Genomic DNA, 13,392 nt, shown 5'->3' on the forward strand with positions numbered 1-13,392 from the left:
AGTCCCTTGTGTGGCTTGCTTCTATTCTTTCCAACATTGGGTTGCCTTGCCATCACACTGATGCAGGCATGTTTAAAACAATGGTCTACATCTACATAATCCAAATATCATTGGTTTGTAGGAAATTAATGAATCACATGTTTGTCATCCTTCATTCATCCATGTAATGTAGACAATATTCAGTGAGTAATACTTGACTAGGAGTGATGGGTACATGTGTGACATTGGGTTGCCTTGCCATCACACTGATGCAGGCATGTTTAAAACAATGGTCTACATCTACATAATCCAAATATCATTGGTTTGTAGGAAATTAATGAATCACATGTTTGTCATCCTTCATTCATCCATGTAATGTAGACAATATTCAGTGAGTAATACTTGACTAGGAGTGATGGGTACATGTGTGACATTTGTTGCACCCGACAATGTGGCTTTAGGCCATAACACCAGTAGTGGATCAATAAAACTTTATTTACCCAGATGTTTCTTCATGAATCATGAGTAGTAGTGCGCATATCAAAATTCAAGTTGCCGGTACTTGATTGTGATTGAAATTCCACATGTAGCACAAGCATTGTGTTTTACATGCAGTTTTCCAGCAGGTGTCATCAAATCCTCGGATTTTGATCTCTGGCCCTCACCACATCCCAAACACCATAGGTGTCAAACAAATCTGAAATTTCCATAAACATAAATTTGTTCCATCAAATTTCACAATGCTTCTTGTGATTACTTGATCCAACATGGCACAGAAATTATGCATGAGACAACTCAAATTGCATACCAAACAAAATGTTGTTATAACTCTCCAAGCTCAGGGATTGTAATATGTTAGAACAACTGAACGGTATTGTTTGGGAGACAGGGATGACTCACGCTGAAGCATGCAGAGAAATGTATTGCCTTTATTACATCAAAGGTACACAGTGGCCTTCTGGTAATTCGGTGATGGTGCCAGAATCTGCAGTGTCAGTGATCAGTCACCCAGCCTTGCGGATGTAGGGCTCCTAGTCATGCCACAGCCGAGTGGCCGCCATGTGTGTTAACTGTGCCTGTGGCCTGGAACACGGCTGACTGCTTCCTCAAGCACGACTCGTTGACCCCATGTAGAGCACTGAAGGGAAGCGGCTGACCACCGTCATTGCAGTGAGCCTTAGCAGTTCTGTCCATCCACCCAGGGCAGCTCATTCAGTGCCCACAGACAGCTCTGCACCTGGCAGGCTGCGAGTTCACATTGCGGCATCACCCTTGCGGACAATAGCTTACAGTCTGCCAGATGATGCCATCCAGAAAGCGGAGGCTAGCAGCCCTCTCGCCCCTCGTGCGATGCGCCGTGCCACAGTAATGACTTGTCCGTGCAGCAGAAGTTGGAGGTAGCTTCAGTGGGCTGGTTGGCCACCTATATCCATAGTAAGAAGGTCATTGTGGTTGGCCTGCAGCTTAAACAACCATTATTCTATCTGCTTCTGGACACAGACAGAATGGTGACATGACTGCAAACAGCTTCTGGGCTTGCTTGTGTATGTGTCTTTTCTCTACACCTCTGACATAGTTCCTCTGGAGGGGACAAGAGGAGCACTCTTTGACAGTTACAGCATCAGCTGTCCTCAGCCTGCTTTGGCCCCCAGATGGGTCTTCGGGTGCTGTTGTAAATGCAATGTACGAGTTCTTCACAGTAGATTGGTGTCCTGTGCTGCTGTGATTACTTCACATTTGTATACAGTGTCTGCTGGGCCATACCTTCAAGCCTGTGAGTGGTGTCATAAATCTGTTTCACAGAATCATTTGCAAAATATCAACATCGCCCACACCTGCCATCTGATTTCTCAAGTTCTCAATTTTTAATGGCCTTTGGTGTTCTTGACAATGATCATTAATGATACGGCTACACTGTCTGATCTTATAAATTTCAGGGACCCTGAGACTGAGACTGTCCTTAACTGGGTGCAGCATCTCCTCTCTCTTCTAAGATGGTCTGAAGATAGGTTATATACTTCTTCTTTCCAGAGCCCCATCCGTTTTGCTAGATGAAGCACCATAGTGAAATGTGCTGCATTGTTTATATTCCTATGAGAGGACTGGCACCTCCAGTGCAGAGGTGGACACAAGGTCTAGCAGCATGATATAATGACATATGCCAGCCAATCACCAGCCATCTATGAGATGAAAATGGTCACCACAACAACAGCCATAAAATTCTGTTGTTTGTGACAAAGATGGTGAAGGATTCTGAAGCTCGAGAGTTTAACCTGATTTGACACTACCTGTAAAATAAGAAGTTTTATGCAAGGATGTCATTGCAAGAAACTTCAACTGTGCAGTATATAATGCTTGAAAAAATGCAAAATAAGATTTTCTTATTCATAAGAGTCCTTAATTAATTATTGAAGATAGAGAATCATTATTTGCAATACAAGACAAGACATTAATAATAAGTTTTCATGGATTAATGATCTCTGGCTACTTAATTGAAGCACTACCTATAATTACAAAAAAGAAGGAAATTTATAACACCACTCTGTGTTTTGAGGCAGTGAAAATCAAGCTATCAGGGAATTCATTTCATTACTGCAAGTCATTTTAAACTATTGTTATTGTCTGTTATTATAGGTTATCTGCCTTGACCTATGATAACAGATGTTAACAGCTGCTGTGGAAGATGGCCACACAAACAAACATATTGTTATTGTGAATGCTATACCAAACATAGTCTATTTTTTTTTTATTTCCATTTTCTTTCCTAGCAAGTTCTCTAAATTAATATAGGTATCTGTGCATGAAAATTTACTCCATCTTGTGTTAATACTATTCAGGTTGTTATCATTGTGAAGCACATCACTGAATAAAACGTAATGAAGTCTGAATTATTTTAGTAATATATTTTTTGTTGTTGTTTTAGGTTGGACTTCGATGAATTTCGCATAGCTCCACCAACTTTACCAATCAGAGAGCCTTTACAAACAACACCATATTACTGCATCAATGACAGTTTCACAGTTACAAGTCCTTTGAGTGGCCAACGGGGATTAGGCTTCAACAGTCTCTGTGGCCGCAATGATGGACAGCACAGTTGAGTATCTTTGTGGTGAATTTGAATTTCATACTTTATTCAGTCATATATATTATCCCACTTATCATTTTAATAACTTCTTCATTTACAGGAAGTAACTGATGAACTCATGTGTAATTCTGTAATATTGTTGACTTTCCATTCCTCAGTTGTTAGTAATATGATTTTGATGATTAGGGTTACATCAATGTGCAGCCAAACAAAACTGAAAGACTGACTTCACCAGAAGCACACAAGTAGGGCAGGAGCAACAAAACTGGGCCATTGAGCATTCTTCATACTAAACTGAGATGAACTGCTTGCGGCATTTGGAAAATTAGAAACAGCGTTTATTCAATTGCACACAGACATAAAAAAATCTTGAGCATAATCATGTATTCTTACATACAATCCAAATATTTATACATAGGCTGTATCACTCATTTGACTGTTCTAGAAACCTTCACAGTATCTCACTTGCTAAGTCTGGCTTCATTCTGTGCCTGAGTTCATCCTGTATCAATCAGTAGACTAACTGTATGAAGTGCTAACATTATTATGAGAGGTATTCAACAAGTAGTGCAACACATTTTTATTTCTGAAAGTAGGTTGGTTTTATTCAGGATTCCAATATGTGATATTTTTCCCCATTCTTTTTGCTAAAAAACCCTGTTTTTCAACATAACCTCCATTCAATGTGACAGCCTTACGCCATCTTACTGGGAAGGCCTGTATGCCTGCATGGTACCACTCTTCTCATTGGCGTCAGAGCCAAGATCTTGTTGCATTATAACCTTTTCACCATCCATGTACTGTTTGCCAAGGGCTGCATCCTTCTTTGGGTCAGACTGTTGGAAGTTGGAAGGTGCAAGATCTGGGCTGTAGGGTGGTTGGGGAAGGAAAAGTTTTGTGAGCTCCTCTTGGGTGCACAGGCTTGTGTGAGGCCTTGCATTGTTAGGGAGATGGAGAAGTTTGTTTGCATTTTTCTAGTGATGAACATTCTGAAGTCATTTCTTCATTTTCATGAGGGTAGGTAGCACAATACACTTCAGAGTTGATCATTGCACCATGAGGGAGGACATCAAACAGAATCACCCCTTCAGAGTCCCAGAAGACCATCACCATGAGTTTACCAGCTGATGGTGTGTCTATGAAATTTTTCTTCGAAGGAGACTTTCACAAGAGGTGGAGCCCCTCCACACCCACACTGGCATGATGGCCAACACAAAAGGTCTACTGCCATCTCTGCATAGGGGTTAGTATTCACTAAAGTGAGGTGTCGCAGGATGTGGGTACTGCGATGTTTGCGTACGTCTGGTTAGGATTAACCATTGATACGCGCTCATCTGGAGATAGATTGGTCGAAATCTGACGAAGGGTAGCAGTTTGAAGGGCAGAGGAAAAAAAGTGCCAAGGCAAGAGCCAAGGGAAAAAAACCTCTGCGAAAGTTAGGTCGGGCGGCAAGAGCAGTAGCAGTTGTTTTGCTGCCTGCGATAGGTTGTGCAAGGATAGGCTTTGTTAGTAGTGGGTATCATGCATGTCAATACCTTGACGTTGTGCGTTTGTGCTGCTCGGCGGCTGGCTCTGGGTGCTGGTACAGAGTCCTCATTCAGCGTCAGCAACCTGCAATAGTTAGTTTTGTTATCGATCTTGTGTCCGATAGGTCATATACCGGAGGCACAGTGTGAGGGAATGTTGGCAGATTGTTTGTGCGTCTGTGGGCGAGCTCGTCGGTGTCCCTGCTGTGGCCTGTTGGTCGGCTCTAATAGCAGCTGGTAGTTGCCAGTCAGTGTTGCTGATATGCAGGGGCTTGCCAACGTTTGTCACTGTTTGCGTATGTTAGTTTACCATAGGTGGCTATGCCCTAGCTAGCAGTGTCTTTGGTCGCTTGTGCTTCCACCTGTGGTTGTGATCGTAGTTGAAAGGATTGTTTGAGTGTGTCGAGTTCCTGTATAGTCGTGTGGCGTGTTTATTGAATACTTCCTTGAGGGTATCAAGGTGGTATTCATGGTGAAGATCCATGGTGCGTGTGTAGCATGGAGCGTTGCTAATGATTCGTAGCACCTTGTTCTGTATGATCTGCAGGCGGCGCAGTCATGTAGGAGCTGCATATCCCCAGACGGGAGCTGCGTATGTCATCAGAGGTCTAATCAGTGTCATGTATAAGGACCTCGACACCCTCCTATTCAGTGTGCTTTCCCTGTTGAGCATTGGGTAGAGCTGTTTGAGCCTCGCGTGCGCTCGGTTGGCAACGTATTCGATGTGGTCCCCCCATGTAAGTTTCCGGTCCAGCCAGACACCAAGGTACCTGACTTTCTCTCGGAAATGTATTGGGCGTGTATGTAGTGTTATTGGTCTACAGTGTTGGTGTTTGCGCAGTAGTTTCGGTCTGCATGTGAACAGAACTGCTTCGCACTTGTCGACGTTTACTTTAATACGCCATCGCTCCAACCAAGGCTCAGCTGTTCTGATTGCTGTCTGTATTCGTGAATTGATGTTCGACAGTTTCCAGTCTTGCGCGAGGATGGCTGTGTCATCCGCGTAGATGGCTAACGTCGTGTTTTGTGTCGCTGGGAAGTCATTAATGTACAGGTTAAACAAGATGGGCCCTAGGATGCTCCCTTGGGGTACTCCAGCTTGGATACCGCGTTGTGTTGATTGTTTATCCTGCATGTTAGTGTTGAAACATCTGTTCATGAGATATGAGTGTATGAGACGTACGAGTCTGTCTGGGAAACCAGCTTCGCTTAGTTTGCGTATGAGTCCGTTGTGCCAGAGACGATCGAAAGCCTTTTTGATGTCTAAGAACAGGGCCCCTGTGGCTTTGTTCATGTTGTAGCTGTGTGTTATATGTTCGACTACGCGGAGGAGTTGTTGTGTTGTCGAGTGGTGATTCCTAAAGCTGAATTTCTCCGGTCTTAGGGTGTCGTTGGCGATGCAATGCCTAGTGATACGTTTTAGTATTACCTTCTCTACAATCTTGCTGAGCGAACACAGCAGACTGATGGGTTGGTAATTTTGTGGGAGGGAGTGGTCTTTCCCTGGCTTCCTGAACATCAGGACCTTGGCCGCCTTCCAAAAGTCAGGGAAGTGTTGGTGTGTCAGGATGGCATTCGTTAAGTGTGTGAGGTATTCTACGGCTTTATCCGTGAACTCCTGGAGGACACGGTTTTGAATGCCATCAGGCCCAGGGGCTTTTCTAGCGTTGGTGTGCTTGATAGCCCATGTGATTTCATTCGTGCTAGTACGTCTTATTTCGTTGCGCGAGGGCTGGGCTACAAGTCGTGTAACCTCCTGGTCCGTTTCAAGTGTGAATGCTGGGTCTGAAGGAACCAGATTCGGCATGAAGGACGCTGCAAGTGTTGTGGCCATAAGCTCTGCCTTTTCCGTCGCGGAGTAGGCCGGGCCGTCTGGTCCTTGTAACGTGGGAATGTAATGTTTCTCCCTGGTGAAGTGTCTGGCCAGCTGCCACACGCCAGGATGTGTGGTATCCAGCCCAGCGAGTTTTGGTCCCCATTGCTCGTTTCTGAATGTTTGTATTTTATTCCGTATTATGCCCTGCCCCCCATGAACCATGGACCTTGCCGCGGGTGGGGAGGCTTGCGTGCCTCAGCGATACAGATGGCCGTACCGTAGGTGCAACGACAACGGAGGGGTATCTGTTGAGAGGCCAGACAAACATGTGGTTCCTGAAGAGGGGCAGCAGCCTTTTCAGTAGTTGCAGGGGCAACAGTCTGGATGATTGACTGATCTGGCCTTGTAACATTAACCAAAACGGCCTTGCTGTGCTGGTACTGCGAACGGCTGAAAGCAAGGGGAAACTACAGCCGTAATTTTTCCCGAGGACATGCAGCTCTACTGTATGATTAAATGATGATGACGTCCTCTTGGGTAAAATATTCCGGAGGTAAAATAGTCCCCCATTCGGATCTCCGGGCGGGGACTACTCAGGAGGACGTCGTTATCAGGAGAAAGAAAACTGGCGTCCTACGGATCGGAGCGTGGAATGTCAGATCCCTTAATCGGGCAGGTAGGTTAGAAAATTTAAAAAGGGAAATGGATAGGTTAAAATTAGATATAGTGGGAATTAGTGAAGTTCGGTGGCAGGAGGAACAAGACTTTTGGTCAGGTGATTACAGGGTTATAAATACAAATTCAAATAGGGGTAATGCAGGAGTAGGTTTAATAATGAATAAAAAAATAGGAGTGCGGGTTAGCTACTACAAACAGCATAGTGAACGCATTATTGTGGCCAAGATAGACACAAAGCCCATGCCTACTACAGTAGTACAAGTTTATATGCCAACTACCTCTGCAGATGATGAAGAAATAGATGAAATGTATGACGAGATAAAAGAAATTATTCAGGTAGTGAAAGGAGACGAAAATTTAATAGTCATGGGTGACTGGAATTCGTCAGTAGGAAAAGGGAGAGAAGGAAACATAGTAGGTGAATATGGATTGGGGGGAAGGAATGAAAGAGGAAGCCGCCTTGTAGAATTTTGCACAGAGCATAAGTTAATCATAGCCAACACTTGGTTCAAGAATCATAAAAGAAGGTTGTATACCTGGAAGAATCCTGGAGATACTAGTAGGTATCAGATAGATTATATAATGGTAAGACAGAGATTTAGGAACCAGGTTTTAAATTGTAAGACATTTCCTGGGGCAGATGTGGATTCTGACCACAATTTATTGGTTATGAACTGCAGATTGAAACTGAAGAAACTGCAAAAAGGTGGGAATTTAAGGAGATGGGACCTGGATAAACTGAAAGAACCAGAGGTTGTAGAGAGTTTCAGAGATAGCATAAGGGAACAATTGACAGGAATGGGGGAAAGAAATACAGTAGAAGAAGAATGGGTAGCTCTGAGGGATGAAGTAGTGAAGGCAGCAGAGGATCAAGTAGGTAAACAGACGAGGGCTAATAGAAATCCTTGGGTAACAGAAGAAATATTGAATTTAATTGATGAAAGGAGAAAATATAAAAATGCAGTAAATGAAGCAGGCAAAAAGGAATACAGACGTCTCAAAAATGATATCGACAGGAAGTGCAAAATGGCTAAGCAGGGATGGCTAGAGGACAAATGTAAGGATGTAGAGGCTTGTCTCACTAGGGGTAAGATAGATACTGCCTACAGGAAAATTAAAGAGACCTTTGGAGAGAAGAGAACCACTTGTATGAATATCAAGAGCTCAGATGGCAACCCAGTTCTAAGCAAAGAAGGGAAGGCAGAAAGGTGGAAGGAGTATATAGAGGGTTTATACAAGGGTGATGTACTTGAGGACAATATTATGGAAATGGAAGAGGATGTAGATGAAGACGAGATGGGAGATAAGATACTGCGTGAAGAGTTTGACAGAGCACTGAAAGACCTGAGTCGAAACAAGGCCCCGGGAATAGACAACATTCCATTTGAACTACTGATGGCCTCGGGAGAGCCAGTCATGAAAAAACTCTACCATCTGGTGAGCACGATGTATGAGACAGGCGAAATACCCTCAGACTTCAAGAAGAATATAATAATTCCAATCCCAAAGAAAGCAGGTGTTGACAGATGTGAAAATTACCGAACTATCAGTTTAATAAGTCACAGCTGCAAAATACTAACGCGAATTCTTTACAGACGAATGGAAAAACTGGTAGAAGCCGACCTCGGGGAAGATCAGTTTGGATTCCGTAGAAATGTTGGAACACGTGAGGCAATACTGACCTTACGACTTATCTTAGAAGAAAGATTAAGAAAAGGCAAACCTACGTTTCTAGCATTTGTAGACTTAGAGAAAGCTTTTGACAATGTTAACTGGAATACTCTCTTTCAAATTCTGAAGGTGGCAGGGGTAAAATACAGGGAGCAAAAGGCTATTTACAGTTTGTACAGAAACCAGATGGCAGTGATAAGAGTCGAGGGGCATGAAAGGGAAGCAGTGGTTGGGAAAGGAGTAAGACAGGGTTGTAACCTCTCCCCGATGTTATTCAATCTGTATATTGAGCAAGCAGTAAAGGAAACAAAAGAAAAATTCGGAGTAGGTATTAAAATTCATGGAGAAGAAGTAAAAACTTTGAGGTTCGCCGATGACATTGTAATTCTGTCAGAGACAGCAAAGGACTTGGAAGAGCAGTTGAACGGAATGGACAGTGTCTTGAAAGGAGGATATAAGATGAACATCAACAAAAGCAAAACGAGGATAATGGAATGTAGTCAAATTAAGTCAGGTGATGCTGAGGGAATTAGATTAGGAAATGAGACACTTAAAGTAGTAAAGGAGTTTTGCTATTTAGGGAGTAAAATAACCGATGATGGTCGAAGTAGAGAGGATATAAAATGTAGACTGGCAATGGCAAGGAAAGCGTTTCTCAAGAAGAGGAATTTGTTAACATCGAGTATAGATTTAAGTGTCAGGAAGTCGTTTCTGAAAGTATTTGTATGGAGTGTAGCCATGTATGGAAGTGAAACATGGACGATAACTAGTTTGGACAAGAAGAGAATAGAAGCTTTCGAAATGTGGTGCTACAGAAGAATGCTGAAGATAAGGTGGGTAGATCACGTAACTAATGAGGAGGTATTGAATAGGATTGGGGAGAAGAGAAGTTTGTGGCACAACTTGACTAGAAGAAGGGATCGGTTGGTAGGACATGTTTTGAGGCATCAAGGGATCACAAATTTAGCATTGGAGGGCAGTGTGGAGGGTAAAAATCGTAGAGGGAGACCAAGAGATGAATACACTAAGCAGATTCAGAAGGATGTAGGTTGCAGTAGATACTGGGAGATGAAGAAGCTTGCACAGGATAGAGCAGCATGGAGAGCTGCATCAAACCAGTCTCAGGACTGAAGACCACAACAACAACAACATTATGCCCTGGAGTCTGTTGACGTGCAGTTTATAGAACAGGCGCCTGGTACGCTGCCAGTATCTCCTGAGGCGGTTCCTCATTGAGATAAGGCCCAGGATTTCCTGGGGCAGGGCCGTCAAGAGTTGTCTTGGTGTTGTAAATGGAATGGCGTCAGTCATTGCGTCTTGGACGGCAGTTGTGAGAGCCTCCACAGCCTCATCGATTTGCTGTGTGTTGTTAATTTCGTGAGTGTCAGGAATGCGACTATCAAGCATTTCCTTGAACAGTGTCCAATTCGCACGCTTGTAGTTAAGCATCCTGCGTGGTTCGATGTCCTGCAGTGTCTCTTCCATGTGCAGTATTACAGGCATGTGGTCTGAGTCCAGATCGTTTTCAACCGTTAGGTTGAGTGTGCATGTGATGCCCTTTATGAGGGCTATGTCTAACACGTCTGGCCTATGTCGAGCCTGTGTAGGCACGAACGTGGGAACGTCCGGCTCAAGTATAATGTAGTTTCGGCCTAGTGCGTGTTCGGAGGAGAGTTGGTGTGGCACTATTTCATCTGTTGCCGTTCTGTTTCTAGTTCAAAGTAATGAACCCATGTTTCACTACCTATGATGATGATCAACAAAAAATTGTCATGATCAGTCTTGTAATGCACAAGATGCTCACAAGATGCTCACAGATGCTCCTTCATTGCTTTTTATTGTCTTCTCTGTGGCAGCAAGGAACCCGTCGGGCACACACATTTGAGTACCCCAACTTGTGGATGAGGGTGTCAGAACTACCAACAGAGATGTCCGGTCATGCAGTGAGATGTTTCATAGTGATCCATTGATCACCTCAAATGAGAGGGTCTATATGTTCCAAAATTGCAGGAGTCACAGGTGTGTGCAGGTGGCTGGCATGCGGGAGATCAGACAAGTTTGTGTGACCGCATTGTGATGGTAACAGATGCCTCATCCAATAACTCACAATGCTTTTGTTCACTGCCAGGTCTCTGTGGACATTATGCAAGTGCCTATGAATATCTGCGATGCTCCTTCGTTACAGACACCTTTTTGAAGGCTACTTATAGCATCACCATGTATCAGAACTTCATGAAACTATAGGCACTGAAGTGGGAATATTCCATGAGATCCCTTAACAAATTCCACATTTTTTCAACTGAAACTGGCCAAGAAAAAAAAGTGTTGCATTACTTATTGAACAACCCTTGTATTATTGCTCAGTCCTTAATGAAAGGCATGTTGACCAGCTGAATACTCTTTCTTCTGTGCATTATCACTTTATTTTCATGTAGATAGAAAGTTCTCACTCAGTAGAGAACCTGACTTTTCCCACATATTTTACACACATCAAAAAAAGTTTTGCATCACCCTGGTTCTGAGAGTCCGAGAACCTGTACAGAAAATTGGAATAGAGATTAACATAAACGTCATTTCTGCCCTTTTTATTGCTCGTCAAAACCACACTTTGCATGTTGTACCATGTAATGCGATGTAAAACTTTTTTGATGTGTGTATTTTGTCATTGTGTTTTGTAGGACCTCCTTACTCTCATATATCTGATTTTGATACACTCAACTTTTGATTCTCTAAAGTAGAAATGCATGCAGAAATATGGAAAAAACTGTACAAAATGCATTGCAGGAAAAAAAGAAAAAAAAAGCACCCAAAAGGGTAGCAGAAATGAAATGAAATGAAAAGAAACTTCACTGGATGGGATGGTTTGTGATATAATTTCAGTGATTACAAAACTGACTAAATTTACAAAGAACTTGACATTGTGGACCCACCTATCAATATTATGTTGCAGTCATCTAGCGTGGATGAATACCCTGATTCAGTTGGGAAGGATGTCATCAAGCCACTGTATTCTCCTGTGAGGCAAGCTGGCCCGCAAGTGTCATACCTGGTACTTGATATCCTGCATACTGGCAATGGGATGAAGTTTATATCTAAGTTGGTCCAACACATGTTCTGTAGGGGACAGATCAGGGGATTTTTTTGGCCACGGGATTACCTAACAACATGCAGACAGTTCATAGAGACGTGCCATGTATGGACAAGCACTTGCCCGTTGAAAAATGTTGTTAACATTTATCTACATCTATACTCTGCAAGCCACCTTGTGTGGGTGATGGCGGATTCTTTATAACAAGTGTCATTTCCCCCTTTACCTGTTTCCATCATGGAAAATTCACAGAAAGAATGATTACTTGTAAGCATCTGTGCAGGTTTGAATCTCTCTAGTTCTATCTTCATGCTATTTTCATGAGATATACATAGGAGGAAGCAATAGATCAGTTGCAATAGATCAGAAGCATAGATTGTTTGACTCTTGGAACTGTAATGGTAAACCAAACAGTGATGGAGAATGCCTTTCTAGCAGTGTCTGCCAGTGGCATTGCATGAGCATCTCCATGACACTTTCACACTTACTAAACTAACCTTTAATGAAATATGCTTTTCTTCTTTGGATCTTCTCTATTTCCTCTATCAGACCCAGACTGCAGACAGATATTCGAGTATTGGTCAAATTGAAGCATTGCCTTATTTATCTGTGCTAACATGCCATAGGTACTTGTACCTCCATCAAAGCTGACAGAAAAGTGATTGGCCCAAGTAGGCTATTTCAAGTGATATGGTCCACACAAAGTTTATATTTTAAATATTTAACAGCACTTTGATATTGAAGCATCTACTGTTTATGGCCAGATCAAGTCCCATCTATTATAATTTATGCACAGATAAACTCTGCTGATGTCCTATAATGGTACTGTTTGAGTGTAGTAACCTAACTCAGAAGAAATTAAAGACAATTATTAATGTGTGCCAAATAAATCATTAACACAATCACTGAATGAAGTTCTCAATTCACTGTCCTTAAAATCTAACATTCACAGTAGTACAACTAATGATGTGCACAGTAAGTAACTATTGGAAGCAACATAGTTCGTAATATGATCCTAAAGTAACATGGTTCATATTCCGATCCTGTTGTCACATTTAGCAGAAAACATTATTGAAGAGCAATACGGTTCATTAAATTACTTACCAGTTGACAGTCAACCATTAAAAACAGTCACTGAATTATGGAATGATATCCCAGATGTGAAATTCAGGTAATACTTGGCACATTGTATTAGTTGTAATTTGTGCTAATTTGCCTATATATGTTGTTGTTGTTGTTGTTGTGGTCTTCAGTCCTGAGACTGGTTTGATGCAGCTCTCCATGCTACTCTATCCTGTGCAAGCTTCTTCATCTCCCAGTACCTACTGCAACCTACATCCTTCTGAATCTGCTTAGTGTATTCATCTCTTGGTCTCCCTCTACGATTTTTACCTTCCACGCTGCCCTCCAATACTAAATTGATGATCCCTTGATGCCTCAGAACATGTCCTACCAACCGATCCCTTCTTCTAGTCAAGTTGTGCCACAAACTTCTCTTCTCCCCAATCCTATTCAATACTTCCTCATTGCTCAGATCTAAGGTAGAGAA

The 13,392-nt window shown here is 42.6% G+C and overlaps 1 protein-coding gene across 1 annotated transcript in view; it reads left to right on the forward strand.

Moving 5' to 3' along the window:
• LOC126162805 (uncharacterized) overlaps nucleotides 1–13,392 on the forward strand; it is a 172,616-nt gene that overhangs the window by 106,781 nt on the left and 52,443 nt on the right. The window contains exon 6 of the mRNA XM_049919545.1: nucleotides 2,903–3,072. Coding sequence (XP_049775502.1) covers nucleotides 2,903–3,072 — 170 coding nt within the window. The remainder of the gene's footprint in view (nucleotides 1–2,902; nucleotides 3,073–13,392) is intronic.

The sequence above is a fragment of the Schistocerca cancellata genome, chromosome 2, assembly GCF_023864275.1.
Source record: "Schistocerca cancellata isolate TAMUIC-IGC-003103 chromosome 2, iqSchCanc2.1, whole genome shotgun sequence".
Lineage (NCBI taxonomy): Eukaryota > Metazoa > Arthropoda > Insecta > Orthoptera > Acrididae > Schistocerca > Schistocerca cancellata.